Source organism: Sciurus vulgaris, assembly GCF_902686455.1.
Source record: "Sciurus vulgaris genome assembly, chromosome: X".
Lineage (NCBI taxonomy): Eukaryota > Metazoa > Chordata > Mammalia > Rodentia > Sciuridae > Sciurus > Sciurus vulgaris.
In genome coordinates this window covers 118,822,416-118,844,364 of record NC_136471.1, presented here as the reverse complement: position 1 = coordinate 118,844,364, position 21,949 = coordinate 118,822,416, and the positions used below count along the sequence as shown (strand labels likewise).

General features: G+C 39.1%; 1 protein-coding gene across 3 annotated transcripts in view; it reads right to left on the bottom strand.

Annotated features, from left to right (window-relative positions):
• Positions 1 to 5,214: 5,214 nt before the first annotated feature.
• APOO (apolipoprotein O) overlaps positions 5,215 to 21,949 on the bottom strand; it is an 85,589-nt gene continuing 68,854 nt past the window's right edge. For all 3 annotated transcript variants that reach the window (XM_079122974.1, XM_079122977.1, XM_079122976.1), the window contains exon 8: positions 5,215 to 5,286. In XM_079122974.1, the coding sequence (XP_078979100.1) occupies positions 5,230 to 5,286 (57 nt within the window). In that variant the 3' untranslated portion in view covers positions 5,215 to 5,229. The remainder of the gene's footprint in view (positions 5,287 to 21,949) is intronic.

Here is a 21,949-nt window from a genome sequence, read left to right as displayed (position 1 = left end):
TAGACAAAATATATGAGAGGGTACAAAGTTGCTCAAATTCTTTTAGGTCATATGTGAGCAAAAATAGTTGAATGAAAGTGAAATAGTACAATTACTGTATTAACATAAGATTCCCATTTCTATTGTTCCTGGGCAGGCATCTGCTTGGACACATTCAGTGATGGGGAAATTACTATCTACATAGTAGCTCAGAGCATTGTTTGAAAGCTCTATTTGTTAAAAAGTTCAGCAAGCTTAGAGTTGAAAGCTGTTCCTGTTGTTTCCATTCACCCAATTGTGCCCTTAATTCTGCTTGCTGGAGATGGAGTACCCCCTCATCCACGGAACAGCTTTTGATGACTCAAAGATAAAACACATCAGATATCCAGTCCTTCAATCATTCTTTATTAGGTATAATTTCTTGGTACAGCAACATTCCTCTTTGAAGATCTCCAGTCCCTGCACTTAATTAACTCCTACTCTTCCTCAGCTCAGAGCTTAATGCCACTTCCTGCACCTGCAAGCAATGCATCCATTTTCCTTCCCTCCCTCCCTCCCTCCCTCCCTCCCTCCCTTCCTTCCTTCCTTCCTTCCTTCCTTCCTTCCTTCCTTCCTTCCTTCCTTCCTTCCTTCCTTCCTTCCTTCCTCCCTCTCCCTCCCTCCCTTTTTTGTTGTAGACTGAATCCAGATACCAGGTAAGTGCTCTACCACTTAGCCACACCCTCAGCTTCACTGTGTCCATTTTCTACATGGGGAAAAGGGGAAAGAAGAAAGTAAAAATAAATAAATTAATTAAATAAAAAGCTTTTCCTCAAATAGTTTGACCTTTTTAAAAACAAATTCTGAAGACAGTCATCTCCAAGCATTTCCACCTACATTGTTAGCTAAAATGCGTCATGAGGCATAATTTGGTTGTAAGGGAGTCTGGGTATTCTAATATTTTCCAGTTTCTCTGGTAGAGAAAACAGGCAATATAAAGTGAGCAAAGTGATAAAGCATACATTGCAAGAATTATAAGCTACAATTTAAAAAGTAATTTGGAAGACTGTGAGGTTAACCAAATGATCAGCTAACCAAGTACTTATTTTGAAAACAAAACAAATACCACCCCCCAAACCTTTGACACTGTGTAAAGTATGCAATTTTCTATTAGAGTTAGAGAAAAAAAAGTTAAAAATGCCTACTCTCAAAAAATAAAAAGTAGTATATATAGCCAGACATTACTTTGTTGTCAAAATTTTCCAGTGATTTCTCTTTCCACTTCCAACTCCAACTACCCTAGCTCAAAATGTCAAATGACTGTGACTTACATGTTTTATAATCAGCATGTAAGTCAGAAATTCTTAAAATACATTTTAAATGTGGATTACACCATTACATTACTTTGTCTATAAAGAAATTTGATTTTTTACAAAGCAATTTAATTTAAAAAGTACACATAAATATTCAGTTGATGACATTTAAGACAGTTTTTGTGTGGTGAATCAGCATGATGTCTTCATCGAATTAGGTACTTTGCTTTATGAAACATTGGCAGTTTCATTTCCTCTTAAGGAAGTATTGTCAGAACTCAGATAAACCTTTGCCTTTACTATTTGAGTACTAAAAATAAACAGAATATGACACACACACACATATATTCAGGGAATTGTATTTAAAATAGGTTTTTAGGGTCATTTAAATGTTGAGAATGGGATTATTTCTTCTGACTGAAAAAATTATCTTTTAATAAGAATATTTATATAGTGTCTTCTTTTTGAAGCTGTTCTGGCTGATGCTATTGGATTCATACCTAACTTCTTCCTATTTATAAAATGGAATCATATCATCATCACACTCTGACAGTGAAGTCTGGTGTGACTATCAAGGTGACGACCCTAATTTTCTCAGCATACTTCGTGTACAACATTCTAACAACTTTCAGGAGAGGTATTCATTATTAGTGACTTCTTTTAGAAAAAATCCAAAACAAGCTAGAAGCAGTGGTACACACCTGTAATCCCAGCTACTGGGAAGGTTGAGGCAGAAGGATCACAAGTTCAAGGCTAGCCTCAGCAAATTAGCAATACCCTGTCTCAAAATTTTAAAAAACTAAAAAGGGACCAGGGATGTAGCTCAGTATCCCTGGGTTCACTTCTCAGTACTGCAAAAAAGAAAAAGTCCAGGGCTGGGGCTGTAGTTCAGTGGCAGAGCACTTGCCTAGCATGTGTGAGGTACTGGGTTTGATCCTTAGCACCACATAAAAATAAATAAAATAAAGGCATTCTGTCTATAACTATAAAAATTTTTTAAAAAGAAAAGAAAAAGTCCAAAACAAGACATGGTAAAAAGTCTAACAGATAAGGAAAATGAAGAGAAAAAGAAAATATTTCAAAATGGAATCACATGACTTACAAACAGGGCAAGGGGAGAGAGCAGGAAAAAACCCAAATGATTTGTAAGAAATTATAGAGCAAATGTCCTGAGCACAAGGGGAAAGAGATGAGCAACATAATGAACATTTTTTTGAAGTGTCTACATAGCGGTCGGTGTGACAGTAACCTTAAGACAGAATCCCTTGGACAGTACAGGGGAACTACATTATGGGTTGCTTGGTTCCTGTGTTTTGTTTTGTTTTCTGGGACAATTTCAGACTTTTAGTTTTCTGCCTGGAAAGCAAAGAAAATGCCAAGTATCATGGCCTGTAGTGGCTAGAAACTTTGTCCAGCCGACTCCTCCCTTTCCCTTCTTTTGTTGATTTGCATAACTCCTGTACCATAGGTCTGGTGTTCTGGTAAGATGAAAAATAATGTTCTGTCCCACTCAGTTACCCCCACAACCCGCAGGAATTGGGTCAGAGATGGGTGAACTGGACCACCACAGTTCACAAGCTGGAAGCTGTAGCCTAGAGCCATTGGCTGCCATCTTCTTTGCCTTGAGGGTGCCTCTGATGTAAAATGCAGTTAAAGATTGGCAGAATATGCCACCCCTTGATATGCCACTTTGACATATCAAAGTAATAAGGATTACTTTGAGTTAAAGGCACCTGAAAGACAGCAGATAAAAGAAGGCATTCTAACCTCCCCTTTTCTTCCTAAAAACAGGAGATAGACCACCCACATGAAAATCGCCCTCTGTACTAGGAGAAAAGAAACATTCTTCCTCTGGGAGTCAATGCTGGGAAAATGCTGTACAAACGGACTTTGTTAAAATAATTACCTTTCTTTAGCATTCCCACATAATTTAGTTACATTTTCACAATTGCCTTTGTTCAGCCTAATACAAAAACACATCCATTTTGCAATTTCTTTGGGGCTTTGTTTTTTATGAGGGCTTCTGTGTCAAGTAAAACTTCTACTGAACTTGTATGATTAAAAAAAAAAACTTGTGTTTTGTATGCTCTCCTCCTGTTAATCTATTTTATGTCAACTCAATTCTCAGACAAGCTGGGACCCTAAAAGGGGAGAAAGAGTTTTGATTTCCCTACACAGCCAAGACCTGTGGGAATCAGAGACAAGCACTGAGTGGTTTGTGATATTTCTCACTCCACAAATTCCTACTGTTTTTCAGTCCTTGAACCATCAACTCAAGGCTCCACCCCAGGCAAAGGGAACATTCCAGTTCAGAATGTAGCCCCTGCTTATAAATTGCCTCATATTACTCAATAGATCACATGGGTGTAACTTTTCTTCCTGTCTGGGTCCTAAACAGCTTGCTAGCAGGTCATGGTTTTTTTTTTTTTTTTTTTTTTTTTTTTCCTTCCTCATAACTTGTACAGCACAAGCCTGGCATGTAGTAGGTATCAGGTAAAACTTGGTCAGTTCTCTTTATTTATAATGCTGAAAAGTATAATAAAACCAGAATGTTTTTTAAATTTGTGATTACATAAGTGGCTGATTAAGGAACAAATATTTACTGTGCATAACTTAACTTTATCTCTTTAATTTACACAACCAACTTGTAAGGTTCAAGTTTATGATCTTGGACCTTTGAACTGAGTTATAAATTGAAAGCAAGTATCTCTGACTCCAAATTCCACATAAGAAAACAATTGCCCATGACACCTCCTCTTCACCCCACTCCCAGCAACCAACAAGCAAACTTGTACCATATTATTATATCTGAAATCTCAGGGGTTAAAGGACATTCAAGGACAAGGCCTTACATGCTACATAAATGGAGACAAATTCTCCACTTGAATTTTGTCAAATGCACTTTCCAAGCAGCAAAATACATGATTCAGCACAGGAAAAACTAACTACTGGCACAGACAACACTAAGCCAAACTTAATAATCCTGACTACGAAGGAAAGACCTCTATGGGGGAGGGGGTGGTGAAAGGAGGAAGGACAAGCCAGTTGTTGGACTGGGACCTTCCAAAACCACAGCTGCAGTCCTAAACAGGACAGCTGACTTGGGTCTTTCATTTGCTTTGACTTCATGTGTGCATTTAATTCCAAAGTTGCAAATAACAGGAAATGAACTACAGCATTAGCCAGTTAACATCAAAGGTAGAAGGTGACCAGGAGGCAGACTGTTAAAAAGAATTAAAAGGGTAAACATTCCAGTGAGTCACAAGCATTCAATACTCAGTAGAATCACTAAAAGCAAAACTGTGGGAACCAATAAGCAGACACCCCAAGGAAAAGCAGACACCCCAAAGAAAAGCAGACACCCCAAAGAAAAGCAGAACTGGAGCTCTTTGAAAAGTATATAGAGTTCTATACAAATAGGTGAAAAACCACATAAGCCACAGTGTGATCAAACAGTCATAAAATGGAAAAATTATGTTGTTCATAGAAATTAATTTGGGGACACACTTATTTGTAGTGCATATTTTTTATCTATTTGTTCTTTCTTGTAGAGAGAATGATCCTTGAAGAATATCTGTTCTTATGCTTATCAGACCATAAATGTCAGGGATTATAGCTTTGAAATCAAAGTTTGTATGTTTTTCTTTAATAAAAATGGTAAATTTTTTTTCTTTTTCTTTTTTTTTTTTTTTTTTTTGTGGTACTGGGGATCGAACTCAGGGCCCTGTGCTTGCGAGGCGAGCACTCTACCAGCTGAGCTATCTCCCCAGCCCCAAAAATGGTAAATTTTAAAATCATAATGGAAGGGGTGCAGAAAGCAATAGCAATCTTTTAATCTGAGGCATAGTTATTCTTAACTTTGGGGTCCTTTACAAATATACTGATGCCTGGGTCCCACTCACCAACAATGCTCATGTCATTGGTTTGATGTGCAGCCTGGATATAGGAATTGAATAAATCACCCCAGGTGATTTGATTGTGCAGTTACAGCCAAGAACCACTGTCTTCTGGATTGCTATGAAAGAAAAGCAAGTGCTTAGAAAAAGAAGGAAATTTTTTGGTATTGCTGGGGATTGAACCCAGGGCCTAACACTTGCTAGTCAAGCACTCTATTACTGAGAGCTACATCCCCACCACCCTACCCACTTTTTTGTGGTACTGGAGTTTGAATCCAGGGATGCTTTACTACTGAGCTACACCCCAGTCCCTTTTAGTTTGAGACAGGGTCTCACTAGGTTGCTGAGGCTGGTCTCAAAGTTTCCATCCTCCTGCCTCAAGTTCCTAAGTAGCTGGGATTACAAGTATGTGCCACCATGTTGGCCATAAATTTCTTGAGGTAGACAAGGTCCACAGCCCTAATCCTATCCTCTTTAGTCTAGTACCCTCCCTCCACCATAGATATATCCTCAGAAAGTCCAGAAATCTAGGCATCAAATAACACTGTTTAATTTTCTCATTCTTTCAGATGTTTGGAAAAATGGTATATAGGAAATGTCCATGTTTAACATCTGTCATGCTGGGTTTGCTTACCTCCATCATTTAGGCTAAACATTTGGACAAATATACTTTTAAGAAATCGGACCCCCTTTGTGTGTTCTGACAAACAATATTTTGGTGTAAAGATGTAGCACAGCACTGCTTGATGTGAAACTTCTTGATAGCGAGATCTGGAAAAAAGTGCATGTAATTTCAGCCACAAAAATATTTGTTAGGTCAAGGATGTAGCTGAGTGATAAAGCACTTGTCTAGCGTGCATGAAGTCCTAGGTTTCAGCTCAAGCATCTTTCCCCCAAAATGATGTTAGCCGGGGTGTAGCTCATTGGTAAAGTGCTTATCATGCATGAGGCACTAGATTCAACCCCCAGCAACCCCTCAAAACAACAACAACCAAAAAAAAATGTAATGGTGAACATTCAGGACTTTGATCTATATTTAGTTTTATTTCACCTGCCTATTACTTAAAGAAAGCTTGCTAGAGGAAAAAGTAAATATCTAACTCCTCATTGTCACTGAGAATTCATTCTAGTGGAGGAAATGAAGATTAATGAGAAGAGGCCAAATACACCATAAAGAAGTGAGAATCACACATTGAAAATAAAGTCAAATTTTGAAGAGCCCAATCTCAAACTAAAAGTCTCACTGCTGTAACTTCATTTTTTACCTTTAGATTCTGCCCCACACTTTTTCTAATTGTCTGCCCAAAACATTATTAGTTCCTTGACATACGCTTCTTAATCTGCAAATATTAAAATTTACATATCTAGGTTAAAACTTAAATGCCATAGAGGTTCCTCAAAAAAATTAAAAATAGAACTACCATTTTATCTAGAAATTCCATTTCTAGGTGTGTAGCCAAAAGAGTTGAAAGCAGAGTCTCAAAGAGGCATCTGCACAGCCACATTCATAGTGGCACAATTCACAAGCCAAGAGGAGGAAACAACCTAAAATGTCTGTTGCTGTATGAATGGATAAACACAATGTAGTATATGTTTACTACAGAATGTTATTCTGTTTTATAAAGGAAAGAATTCCTACCCCATGCCACAACATAAGTGAACCTTGAGAATATAATGTTAAATGAAATATGCTAGATGAAAAGGACAGATACTGCCTGAACATTACTGAACTATACACTTGAAAATGTATAGATGGAGTTGGGTGTGGCAGCACATGCCTGTAATTCCAGCTGCTCAGGAGGCAGGAGGATCACAAGTTCAAAGCCAGCCTCAGCAATCTAGAGAGGTCCTAAGCAACTCAGTGAGAGCCTGTCTCTAAATAAAAAAGCTTTAAAAGTGTGGATCAGTGGTTAAGCACCTCTGGGTTCAATTTCTGGTACCCCCCAAAATATGTATAGATGGGCCAGGTGCTCATGCCTGTAATCCCAGTCACTTGGGAGACTGAGGCAGGAGGATCACAAGTTCCAGGTCACTCTCAGCAACTTAGCAAAGCCCTAAGTGAGACCTGACTCAAAAACAAAAATGGGGGCCTGGGGTTGTGGCTCAGTGGTAGAATGCTTGCCTAGCATGTGAGAGGCACTGAGTTCGATTTTCAGAACCACATATAAATAAATAAGGGCCTATCAACAACTAAAAAAACAAAACAAAACGAAAATGGCTGGGGATGTAGCTCAGTGGTAAAAGTATCCCTGGGTTAAATGTCTAGTGCCAGGCTAGGGTTATATAGCTCAGTGGTAGAGTGCTTGCCTACCATGTGTGAGGCACTGGGTTTAACTGTCAGCACTGCATATAAATAACTAAAATAAAGGTCCATCAACAACTGAAAAAATATTGAAAAAAATAAATCTCCAGTACCAAAAAAAGATGGCAAATTTTTTGTTATGTGGTTTTTAACCACAGTAAAAAAAAAAAAAAAAAAAAAAAAAAATATATATATATATATATATATATATATATATATATTGGTTTTAAACATCAGAAATAGAATCTGGGGAATTTAAGGGTGAAAATTTTGGAAGGCTATTTGGTCACTCAGAATCTCAGAAAGTCAAAGTTTCAAACTTAGCCTCTAAGACCAAAACAAGCAACAACAACAACAACAACAAACCTCTGGGAGTCATGAAGTGGTGTTACTTTGACATTTGAGAGTTTTACACATTCCCTTTTCTGGGAAACATCCAGTAATACATTTCAGGTTTGCAAATATCATGAAAAAAAAAGAGGAAGCCTGCCCTAAAGGAAGTCAAAGGGTTTGGGCAGCAGGTGCACCCCATTCTAAGTTAGGGACAGGAAGAGTCATGTAATTGCAGACTATGAAACAATGAAAGGCAGAGGACTCACCAACACTCCTAAAAGTTACTCCACTGTGACGCAAGTATTTTGATCTAGTTGTATTTGCTCTCATTGTATTAAAAAAAAGTCTCTCTTTGGTGGGAGCAAAAAACAAAATCTGATTCATATTGAACTTTTTCCCAAAAGTTACACAAAGGGAAGTAATAATGCCAACTGTGAGAATTGAAGTGAAAATCAGATCTCAGCCCAAGTAGAACCACCAATGGGAACAATAGACAATAAATGTGACTCTAATGAAATTCGTTTCTCAGCTAAAGGCACTGGGTTGATGTTTCTTTTATGCTATTCTTAGTATTAAAGCAAACTTTTTCCCTTTCAGGGAAACAGCTCCCTTCAATTTGAAACAATAGATACTCACACTGCACTCCATATTTCTGGATTCTCAGTGTTGCCTCAAATGTCATGACCTCCTGTCTTTCCCCATATGATATGACCAAGATTTCCCCTTTGTGAGGGGGTCAGAGCTCTTTTAAGGACATTAGCAGATAGTCAGGATAGATGGCACAAATATGCCTAGCAGCAGAAGCAGTACTGATAAAGTGAAGGAAGGTTCAAATTTGGGAAATAAGTAAAACCTGCAAAAATAGTCTTGCAGTTTTAATTCACTTGCAGATTAAAATGGGAACTGATGACAATAGAAGGCAAAGAAGATACCCTATATTCCTATGTACAGTAACATCCACCTTGTGGAAAATACCTGACTAATCAGGACCAGTGGTTCCAAGTGATAGAAACTAATTCAAACTAGTCTAAACTGTATGAAGGGTGCCAGTCCTCTATCGACCAGACATCCCAGCTTGGGCTGCTTTCTTGATATATTCCTGTATAATTGTGAAGGCAGTTTAACTTGACTGGCGGTCTCCTGGCTTCTGACTCTTCTCCCCTGATTCTAGAAGCCAGGATTTTTCTTGCCCTGTCTACCTCTCACTCTCAACTTCTTCTAGGCCTGACTTTTCCATATGGCAAAATTATCCAACACCCCTTGTAGTCCAATTGAATTAATTCATAGTAAGAGAATGAATAATAGTCTTAACCTGGGTAGAAATGTAGGTATGCAGGCATTCTCCAAGTGTACAATTCAGAATGCATTTGTAACAGATGGAACACATGGGGGTATTTTGGGTATATGGGACAATGGAACATGAGGGTAAAATAATTTGACAAGACCACACAGTCAGTGAGGTGCAGACCTGGGGCATGAATCCAGGTCTTCCAGCTCTGCTTCAGAATTCTTTCCTTCAAACCAGATGGCCAGGCACCCTTGGCATTGCATTTCAGAATAGGTGTTACTAAATCCAGGATTATCATGAAAAGCATGTTGAGAGTGAGACTTGTAACTTATGAATTCTGCTGAGCTGGAATTTGTTGGCAGAGCCAAGGCTGCAGGAAGCCACAGAGGGGGGCATGTGGGGAGGATCATGGGTTGAACTTTCAACACGAAGGCTCTGAGCAGCACATGATGTTGGTTCACATCCTATGCATGTTCTTTCTCTTATTTTCACAGAAGTCTCCCAAGGAAGAAATGAAACCATCTAGAAGGCATCTTTATACTTTCTTCCAGGGCTGTTTGTTATGGGTCTCATAGCTTCTTCTTTCCCCTCTTTTTTGTTAGTACATTTTAATTATATGTAGTAGTGGAATTTGTTGTCACATATTTGTACATGCATATAACAATATAATTTGGTCAATTTCATTCTCCAGTACCTCCCTTTTCCTCTCCTCTTCCCTGCCCTTAGTCTCCTTCTTCTACTCTGCTGGATTCCCTTCTATTTTTCATGATCCCCCCCCACATTCTTACAGCCTATTGGTGATTTCAGAAATGACAGATTATATAAGAATTAGGGGATTGGTATGATGGCACATGCCTATAATCTCAGTAACTTGGGAGGCTAAGGTAGGAGGATTACAAATTCAAGGCCAGACTGGGCAACCTCGTGAGAACCTATCTCAAAATATAAATTAAAAAGGGTTGGGAATGTGGCTAAGTGGCAAAGCACCCCTGGGTTTAATCCCCAGTACCAAAAAAAAAAAAAAAAAAAAGAATCGAGGGACTGAGGATGTAACTCAGTGATAGATGGTATGCCTAGCATAGGCAACGCCCTGGATTCACTTCCTAGCACCAGAAAGCATGAAAGCAAAAGTAAAAGAAAGAAAAGAATTAGATTTTTTGTTTGTTTTTGGTTTGGGTACTCAGGATTGAACCTAAGGGTGTTTTACCACTGAGCTACACCCCGAGTGATTTATTTTGAGACAGGGTCTTATCAAGGTGCTTAGGGCCTCACTAAATTGCTGAGGTTGACCTTGAACCTGTGATCCTCCTGCCTCAGTCTCTTGAGTCACTGGGATTACAGGAATGCACCACTGTGACTAGCTGAGGCTTTTTTTTCCACTTCAAATCTATGATACATATTTTATTTTCTCCTTCATTATACATTTGGTTTGTTTTTTTTAATGTGATAAAATTCACATAACATAAAAATTACCATTTTAACCACTTTTGAGTATACAGTTCTATGGTATTCACATCACCACCATCCATCTCCAGAACTTTTTCATCTTCCCAAACCAAAATTCTGTACCCATTAAACAATTCCCCATCCCCCTTTATTCCCAACCCCTGGAAATCACCATTGCACTTCTGTCTCTATGAATTAGACTATTCTAAGTATCTTATATTAAGTGGAGTCACAGTATTTGTCCTTTTGTGTCTGTTTTACTTTACTTAGCATAATGCTTTCAAAGTTCAAGTTCTAGCATGTGTTGGAATTTCACTCTTTTTTTTAAATTTATTTTAAACAAATGGGATACTGGAATTTCACTCTTATTGAAGGCTATATAATAGGCCATCGTGTGTATGTGTGTGTGTGTACAAATCCTTCTTAAATAAAAATATATGTGCATACACCCAGATATATATATATATACACACAAATATATATATATATATATATATATATATATATATATATATACAAAAAAAACATAAAAGCTACTGAAAATATACTGTGGGGGGGTTGAATTTTGATTCTGTGGTTCATACCTAAGGAGCTGTTAGTCTTGTCACACAACGAGAGGTAATATAATATGCACTGTCCTCTAAGAGTTCATAGCTGATCTGGGAGGCAAATGCAAGCAGTTTTAATACAAGGTGACAAATGCTATAATAAAACAGAGGAGATGCAGATAAATCCTCCCTAGAAGGCATCAGAATGACTGTACAAAGATTGTTCTTTGACCAGATCTTTAAAAACAATGAAGCTAGGGGTACCTGGACTAGTGATCTCAATAGCAGAGCCCAAACTCTCACAGCTGGAAGGATAATAACAAATTATCCCCAAATCTGGAAGCATACAAAAAAACATTTATTATGCTTAGGGATTCTGTGAGCCATCAATTACATCCTGGTGTAGCAGGGACAGTTCTCAATTTTCACAATGCCTGAGCTAGAAGACCTGAAAGCTGGGGGAAGAAATTACTGGAAGGCTAACTCAGTCTCATGTCCAATGGGTGATGCCAGCTGTGGGTGGAATGTCTACACATAGCCTCTCTGTGTGGCCTGGCCTTCCTCACCACATGGAGGCTGGGTTTAGAGCATGAGTATACTGAGAGAGTGGGACAGGGAGAGGAAGACAGAGACAGAGATAGAAACAGAGACACAGACAGACACTACACACACGACCAAGTGAAAGATTATTTACCTCAAAAGGTATGCAAAGTCACTTTGTGCCATCTAATTCATTAGGAGGACGTCACCAAGGTCTGCTTGAATATAAAGGGAGTATAATTAGACCTTACATCTTGGTAGGAAGGGTGGCAAGGTTCTGTAAGAACATATGAAACCAGAAATATTGCTGTGGCCATTTTTGGTCCCAGTACATCTGGTGGCATGTGCCTGTGACTGGAACCATCTGAGTATGCATTGGGATCCTCTTTAGGATAATGGCTGAGTCCATGAGTACACAGCTATAGGAGTATAAAAAATGGCAACCTTGGGGCACTACTCCAGTCCTTGCAATGACTAATGTTCAATAGTGACCAGGTGGTAAGGGCTACATGACTATCTTTCATTTAGAACTGATTGATTCAGACCTAGCAAACCCTCAAAGTTCTTAAATACAATTTAGTTGGGGGGCTGAGAGAGCAAGCAAGCACAATACTAGACTGCCTACCAATTTGGGTGTGTGCATATTTGAGCAATTAGTTTGATTACAGGAAAGTGATACTTGTACCTCTAAGCTGGTAAAGGGGTCACACCAGCTACAACTTTGATGTGTTAATTTGTGAGCTTGTCTTCTGCCTCCCTTTTTTTTTTTTTTTTTCAGTGTTGGGGATTGAACCCAGGGCCTTGTGCTTGACAGGCAAGCACTCTACCAACTGAGCTATATCCCCAGCCCTAGAAACTCTTTTGTGGACAGGGTCCACCTTATCTAGTCTTCCCCAAAAGATTTAAAAACATGGGGAAAACAAGCCACTTGGCTCACTGGGAAAAGCTTGGGCTTTGGAATCACACAAACCTACATTATTCTCAACTCTGGCACTTCCCAGTTGTGTAGTCCTAGATATGGCACTTAATTGTGCCAGACTTTAGCATCTTCACCTCAGAATTATTAATAGGATTAAATGAAATGATTTTGCCCTGTATCTAGATGATTCTTAATAGATGCTAGTTCTTTTCTTTCCCACTCAAAATGTTGAATTCCTAGGCATGCAGATTCTCCCCAGCTCACCATTCTCTATTTAGCTTTTTTATTTCCCAGGATTCCTTCCTCTCCTTCACTCCAGAGACTTCTCTCAGTCCTGCAGATCTGCTTCCCTCAATGGATCCCTCAAGGGATTCTACTCCTGCCCATTCCACTTGGGCCCTATTCAACAGCAGATAGGAGCTGGGAAGGCAACCAAGGATCAGAGGCCTCTGGGACTGAGAGGGAAATGAGGAGCTGGCATAACCTAGGGACAGGGAGGAGGCTGAATTGCTACAGGAAGTTAAATTCTTTTCATCCATTGATGAATCAAATATTTACTAGGTCCCAAGCAAGAAGCAGGGGATATGGCAATGAGGAACAAGCCTCTAATCTTTGCAGACTTCAGAAATTTTTATTACTCATTAGTGTACTGTATACAGGGTAGTAGGGGGAGGCAGGGGGAGATGGTATACATAAAAGATAGCATACTACAGTGATACAGGCATGTCAATGTTTATAGCAGCACAACTCACAATAGTAAAGTTATGGAACCAGCCTAGGAGCCTGTCAATGGATGAATGGATATAGAATATGTGGTAATATACACAACAGGGTTTTACTCAACCATAAAGAAGAATGAAATTATGACATTTGCTGGTAAATGAATGGAATGGGCAAACATCATGCTTAGTGAAATTAGCCTGACTCAGAAAGTCAAAGGTCGAATATTTTCTCTTATATGTGGAAGCTAGAGAGAAATAGAAAATAAAAAAGGGGAATTCCATGAAAATAGATCAGTAGAGTAGAGAAAAGAGATTGAGGGGGAGGAGGGACAGGAAAAGGGATGAACTGTGCACAGAAATTAACCAAATTATGCTATGTCCATATATGAATATACCACAGTGAATTTCACCTTTATGTGTATCCATAAAGTGCCAATTAAAACACAATAAATAAGCTGGGTGCGGTGGCCCATGCCTGTGATCACAGTTACTTGGGAAGCTGTGGCAGGAGGATTGCAAGTTCAAATCCAGCCTCAGCAACTTAGCGAGGCCCTGTCTCTAAATAAAACATAAATAAGGCTGGGGGTGTGGCTTAGCGGTTAAGCACCTGGGTTCAATCTCTGGTACCAAAAAAAAAAAAAAAAAAAAAAAAAACCATCAAAAAACGACCCACCCAAAACCCAAAAAAAAAAAAAAAAAAAAACAATAAAGAGAAGAACAGCAGAGGAAAGATGAGACAGCGGGAGGGAGTAGGAAAGAGAAAGTGGAAGTACTGTGGATTAAAACGGAGCAAATTATATTCTATGCATGTACAAATATGCAAAAATGAACCCCTTTATTGTGTGTAACTATAATGTACCAACAGAAACATTTTTAAAAGTAGACAAATAAAATATATAGTAAAAGTGTGACAAAGAAAATAAAAGTGTCTTATACTGTTCAGAACCCACCCAACCAAAGGCCAGTTTAGGTCAAGACCTAGATGACAAGGAACTAGCCTTGCAAAGGTCCAGGGTTCACTCCCCGCCACCCACCCCTGTTGACATTTTAAGCTGGATAATTCTTTGTTATGGGTGTGTCCTGAGCCTTGTAGGATGTTTGGCAGCATCCCTGGCTTCTACCCACAAGATAACAGTAGCACCCTCTTCCAAGTTGAGACAACCAAAAATGGACATGCAGGACTGAGAGAAGTCTCTGGAGCATTCAATCTGAGAAGAGAAGAAGGACTCCTGGGAAATAAAACAGCTAAATGGAGAAGGGTGGGGTGGAGAAAAGTGTGTGCCTGGGAATTCAAAATTTTGAGTGGGAAAGAAAGGCGCTAACATCTATTAAGCATAATCTAGATTCAGGTGAAATAATTTGATTTAATCCTATTAATAATTCTGAGATGAAGACACTAATGTGATTGAGAGCCAGAGAGCCACCAGGCCAATTGAGAGCATTCCCAGCAAAATAGAACAGCAAGTATGCCTGTTCCAGCTGCCTGCCTGTTCCTGTGGGTGAATTTGTCTACTGTGACAAAATGGCAACTGATGCTCTGGGAGGAAAGGGGTATAAACGAGGAAGTGGGACTCGCAAGGGGGATGAATACTTCCTGGTTCAACACTTCAGCTGGGGGCTACAATGTTTCCTTACTCACAGTCTGAGCTGAGCCAGAAAGTCACCGAATACCTCAGGGCACACAGATAGGTGGGCATTATGGATCTGGGCTCTGGTAGTGCGCCAGAGCAGGACCTCTTGCTGCCCATCAAACTCAGAGAAGGGCCAAGCAGTCATTTTTCTGTCAACAGAGATTAGATTTTTAGTTGCTTTTAGCAGCTGTCTTAGTCAGTTGGGAAAAAAAATACATCCAACTCTACCTCAAATTTTTATCCTGTCAAATTCATCATCTCTATCGTCAGCTTCCTAGAATTAATGGAATTAAATAGGCCACAGAGATAAACAATTGAGCCAATTTCACCAGAACTCCCATAGTATATTTTGATTATACTTTGAGGAAATCCCTCATTCTCATTTTAGACACTATATACAATCCTTTATAGGCCATAAAATGGTGTCAGGGGAGAGTTCAGACAACCAGGGAGCTGCTCAGGCAAGGTAGGACACACGGTCATTGGTTTTTCTGTTTGTTCATTTTTTTTCAAATAAGGGAATTTATTAAGCAAACAGTGTCTCCCTGTAGGGCAAGAGAGAAAATGAGAGGAAAAGAGAAAGGAAAAGAAGGGGCGTGCACTAGAGAGAGTGGAAAGCCAGGAGGATAGAGAGAAGTGAGTAGGACAGACAGAAGAAAGGGAAAAGATGGCGGGGAAGCTACAGTAAAACAGTTGAATTCTGCCGGGCTAACAGGGGACCAATATCAGAGAAGGATACTTGCAAGCTGACTGATGAACCAATAGCTAGCTAGGATGTTCACAGATTGACAAGTGGTTGGGAGGCGGGCAAAATGGCTGTACCTGATGGGCGGGGGAGCAGCTTTATACATTACATTCCCCCATTTCTTTCTTTATAAGAAAATCTTTTGCTCTCCAGTTCTTTTTGAAGCCTTCTCTCTCCTTCCTGCCTAAGTGACTGGGGTTGGTTTTGCAGGTGAGATGTAAAAAGTCCATTCTCCTTCCAGACTTCCAAAGGCAGATGGTTTTCATGGACTTCATTTCCTCGATTTGACTGATCCCCTATTTCTACACTAACTGCCTGTCCCCAATTCTGACTTAATTTACCCCTCTAATTCTAGGAACTCCTTCACTGCTATAGGGAAAAGGGATGATGACCAATCCGGCTTCTTCGAGCTGGAAGGGGGCAGCGTGGGGCAAGCAGTTTGGAGTTCCCTTTTTAGAAATTGGGTCAATTGAGGGGTTCATAGTAGAAGTCCGGTTGGGAAGAGCAGGTTGTAAAGGCATCTGGGGATGGGTGCTTTATTCCAAGTTAATTTATGATGTTTGCTCTTGAAGCAATACTTCTGCAAAATATTGATCGGCAACAATTAGAGTTTACAAGGAAAATACAAAATGGAATCACCAACAGTAAAACATTCAGTTTGTGCGATAGCTATCTTGAATTTTGGCTGAGTTCCTGTTTGAGATCATAGTAATCTTTACAACAAACATCGAACTTTTGAACACAACTTTAAATGAGTTAAAGTCAGGCTTACTTTGGAGCCACTGTAATGTGTAGCAGGGTTGTGAGGCAGAGCCTTATCTCAGGTAACATGGGGCTTTTCAGTGAGGGACAAAGGAGTATTAGAAAATAAAGGGTTATAAACACAGATTTTGAAGATTAAGCTGAGATCAGATGGAGCTCTGTTCTCTGATGGAAATGCGGATCTAAAGAGTTATGTCAGCAATCTCATTTTTTTTTTTTGTTCTGTTATTTTTTTCCCTTCCCCCCACCCCTCCCACCCCTCTTTACCCTCTATACAGTAGTTCCTTCCTCCATACTTGCCCCCCTCCCTAACCCTAACTCTAACCCTTCTCTCCCCCCCATTATGTGTCAACCTCCACTTATTAGCGATATCATTCGTCCTTTGGCTTTTTGAGATTGGCTTATCTCACTTAGCATGATATTCTCCAATTTCATCCATTTGCCTGCAAATGTCATAATTTTATCATTCTTTATGGCTGAGTAATATTCCATAGTATATATATACCACAGTTTCTTTATCCACTCATCAATTGAAGGGCATCTAGGTTGGTTCCACAGTCTGGCTATTGTGAATTGAGCAGCTATGAACATTCATGTGGCTGTATTTCTGTAGTATGCAGATTTTAAGTCCTTTGGGTATAGGCCAAGGAGTGGGATAGCTGGGTCAAATGGTGGTTCCATTCCAAGTTTTCTAAGGAATCTCCACACTGCTTTCCATAGTGGCTGCACTAATTTGCAGCCCCACCAGCAGTGTATGAGTGTACCTTTCTCCCCACATCCTCGCCAACACCTGTTGTTGCTCGTATTCTTGATAATCGCCATTCTAATTGGGGTGAGATGGAACCTTAGGGTGGTTTTGATTTGCATTTCTCTTATTACTAGAGATGTTGAACATTTTTCCATATGTTTGTTGATTGCTTGTAGATCTTCTTCTGTGAAGTGTCTATTCATTTCCTTAGCCCATTTGTTGACTAGCAATCTCATTTTTAATTGTGGTAAAAACCACTTAAGATTTTTGTTTTTGTTTTTTTTTTTTTTTTTTGGTACCATGGATTGAACCCAGGGGCACTTAACCACTAAGCCACATCTCCAGCCCTTCTTCATTTTTTTTTTTAATTTAGAGACAGGGTCTCACTGAGTTACTTAGTGCCTTGCTAAAGTGGTGAGGCTGGCTTTGAACTCGTGATCCTCCTGCCTCAGCCTCCTAAGTCGCTGAGATTAGGGGCATGTGCCATCATGCTCAGCTTAACATAAGTTTTACCATCAACATTTTTGTGTGCTGGGCATAAAACCCAGGGCTCTGTTCATACTAAGCATGTACTCTTAACCATTTTAAAGGGAATATGTTAGTTAAGTATATTCACATTGTTGTGCAACAGATCTCCAAAACTTTATCTTGCAAACATGAAACTCTATGCCTAATGAAAAATATTTCCCCTTTGTCCCATCCCCTAGCCTCTAGTAAAACATCATTCTACTTTATGCTTTTGTGAATCTGACTACTTTAAGTACCTCATATAAATGGAATTGTCCAGAATTGATTTGACTGGCTGATTTCACTTACTGTCTCCACAGTTCACCCATGCTATAGTATGTGACATGATTCCCTTTCATTTAAAGACTGAATATTTCATTGTATGCACATACCATGCTGTCCATCCATTTATCTGGCAATGGACATATGGGTTAATTCTACCTCTTGGCTATTGTGAGTAGTTCTGCTATGAACATGGATCTACAAATATAAATGCAGTCTTTTAAAATTTTTTTATTTGGTACTGGAGATCTAACCCAGGAGTACTTTATCACTGAGCTACATCCCCAGTCTTTTATTTTTAATTTTTTGAGACAAGATCTCACTAAGTAACTGAGGCTGGCCTAGAACTTGCAATCCTCCTGTCTCAACTTCCTGAGCCGCTGAGATTACAGGCATGCACCATCATGCCCAGCATATGCACAGTCTTTTAAAAACACCTTTATTAAGATATAATTCACCCCAGGTGTGGTGGCACGTGCCTGTAATCCCAGCAGCTTGGGAGGCTGAGGCAGGAGGCTCAAGAGTTCAAAACCAGCCTTGGCAAAAGTGAAGCACTAAGCAACTCAGTGAGACCCTGTCTCTAAATAAAATGCAAAACAGGGCTGGAGATGTGGTTCAGTGGTCAAGTGTCCTGAGTTCAATCCCTGGTGCCCCTCCAAATATATATATATATAGATAGATATATTACATATGTAGATTTATATATATGAATTCACACACCAAACAATTCATCCATTTAAATTAAGTGTACAATGTAATAGTTTTCAGTAGAGTTGTGCAACCATCACCCCAAAAAGAAATCTCACTAGAAGTCACTCTCCATAGTCAGTTCATGTGTCAATTTGACTGCAGTTTCCAGATGTTCAAACGCTAACCTAGGTGCTGTTGTGAAGGTTGCCTTGTAGGTGTGATTAAAGTCCATGACTTTAATTAAAATTAAATTAATTAATTAAATTAAAATTTAATTAAAGTCCATGACTTCAGCTAAGTATGCCTGAGTCAATCAGGGAAGAAGTCTAAAAGCAGAACTGAGGTTTTCCAGAAGAAGAAATTCTGCTTGTGGACTGCAGCTCAGTTCGTGCCTAAGAACTCATCTGCCCCTCTGACTACTTGCCTATGGTCTTCAGACTTCCTTGGCCAGACCCACAATTGCCTAAGCCAAGTCCTTGCAATAAACCTTTCAGTATGTGTCTCCTACGTGATCAGTTTCTCTAGCCGAACTCCCACTGTTAAGCTTCCACTCCCAGAGTCCTAAGCAACTATTAATGTATTTTTGGCCGCTATGGATTTGCCCATTCTAGATATTTAAAATAGATAGGATCATACAACTTGTGTTCTTTTGTGACCGGCTTCTTTCACTTAGCATGCTTTTAATCAGATTACATTTTTAAAATTCATTTATTTTTTTCATGGTGCTGGGGATTGAACCCAGGGCCTTGTGCTTGCAAGGCAAGCACTCTACCAACTGAGTTATATCCCCAGCCTCACTTAGCATGTTTTTAAGTGTCACCAATGTAGCATGTATCACTACTTGGTTCCTCTTTATGACTGGATAATATTCCATTATATGGAAATGTTTTGTCTATCAATACACCAGGTAATAGACCTTTAGTTATTTCCACTATTTGGCTATTATGAATACCACTATGAACATTTGTATGTAAGTTTTTGTGTAGACATAGGTTTTCATTTCTCTTAGTATATACCTAGGACTGGTTCTGCTGAGTCACATAGGTCTATGCTTAACGTTTTGAGGAACTACCAGACTGTTTTCCCCAAATTTTCGTCAACAGTTGTTATTCTTTATCTTAGCCAGCCTTGTAGTATGAAGTGGTATTTCATTGTGGTTTTCATGTGTATTTCCCTGATGACTAATGATGGTAAACATCTTTTCATGTCTTTGTCACTTGTATAACTTCTTCTGAAAAATGTTCAAATCCTTTGTCCAGTTTCAACTGGGATATGGAGATAAATATGTACATACACACACACACACACATTACTGTTGAGTTGTAAAAGTTCTTTATATATTCTAGATACAAGTTTTTATCAGATATATGACTTGTGAATATTTATTTTCACATATTCCTTGGGTTATCCTTTTTCTTCATGGTTAGTCTGTTGTGCTTTTGTTGCTATATCTAAGAAACCATTGCCCAACCCAAGATCCCAATTTACTTTTACCAAGATTTACTCCTATGTTGTCTTTTGATAGTCGTATTGGCTCTGGCATTTAGGTGTATAATCCCACACAGACTTCAAAAAGTCTTACCTATTTGGTAGTGCTTCCCCAATGAAATACCATGGCACCACCAAAAAAAGAAACAAACTATTTTGTTTAAAACAATGTGTGAAATGAGCCAGGCTCTCTCTGTAGGATGAATAAATGATTTCATAAAGATGTCACTTTTGAATGGAGTGCAGTTTATGACCTATTTACTTATAAACCAGCCCAAACAGCTTGCTGCCATAGCTGAGGGAAGAAAGACTCTATGTAAGAATCAGGGGGAAATAAAAAAAAAAAAAAACCAAAACAAACGAACAAAAAAACACCCCAATCACTAATTTGGTCTAAACAAGGGAGCTTAGAGTTTTCTGTGGTTTTCATAAACTACTTTCCTTTTACTCAAGGAAGAAGACTAAAAACTGTTTTTTAATGTCTTGTGACCTAGAAATATTTAATGTAAATATAACAGTCCTTTTATTTATGTTTTCCTGTAAAGTGGAGGGGAAGATGGAATAACATAAACAAACACCATCTTAACAGGTTGTTTTTGGGCAGATTTCCCAGATTCACTAAAATATCTCACAGGATTCAGTATATACTTGTACTCATGGCTTAGGTTTATTGTCACAAAGGATACATGACAGGTCCAGCAAGGGAAAAAAGCACAGATTATTATGTTTTTTCCCTCCTGGCCTGGGAGGGGACATATTCAACATGTTTCCATCTCTAGTAGCAAAACTGGAGTTACACAGGTGCACTATTTCTGCTCAGCAAAACGTTTTAGAGATTTAGTACTCAAGGATTTTACTGAAGCTGGTCACATAGGTACCTTCTGCATAGCAACTACCTAAAGTCCAGAGTCCCAGAATAAAATCAGGTGTTGGCCATAACTCATGCCATTTGCACAATCTGTTACCTGATACAGCAGGATTTGGTGCCCCAGTCTTGCAAGCATGGGAATTTTGGGGAAGCTGTTTCCTAAGGGCTAACCCTGAAGGCAGACTGTTCTAAAGATGGCAGGCTCAAGATTGCTGTGTTAAGTAAATCTCTTATGCATAGAGGCCATGCCATTCATGCAAGCTCAAATTTTAGGTTTACTTAAGGAAACATGCAAATTTAGTTTTGTTAATATTCTGAATTTATTATCATTTCAGAGAGCTGAATTTTTTCCTATCTGGGAATAAAAATTAAAGTATAATACTTCAGTAAATATTGTCCAGTGGTATGTATAAGCTACTAAGACATATTTAAAGGACAATGGCATATTTTATTATGCAAATCAATATTAATTCTAAATTAAACATCCCATTAATTAAAGTAGGACATGTTGGCTCTCAACCAATGTGATTCTTCTTTTTTTTGGGGGGGGGGGGCTGGGAATTAGAACCCAGGGCCTTGTGCTTGTGAGGTAAGCACTCTATCAACTGAGCTATATCCCTAGCCCTACCAATGTGATTCTTAACCAGATATTCCAATTCCTATCAATACATGAAAGTAATAAGACATTATTTTATTTTTTATTTTTGAACCCAGGGGTGGGGTACTTAACCACTAAGTCACATACCCAGCCCTTTTTATATTTTATTTAGAGACAGGGTCTCCCTGAATTGCTTAGGTCCTCATGAAGTTGCTGAGGGTGGCCTCAAACCTGCAATCCTCCTGCCTTGACCTCCCAAGTCACTGGGATTACAGGCCACCATGAAGAGCAAGACATTAATGAATATTCATGAAGGAGTTGTAGGGTTATGTCAAGGGTGCCCCAAAAGTTCATCTCTGGGCTAA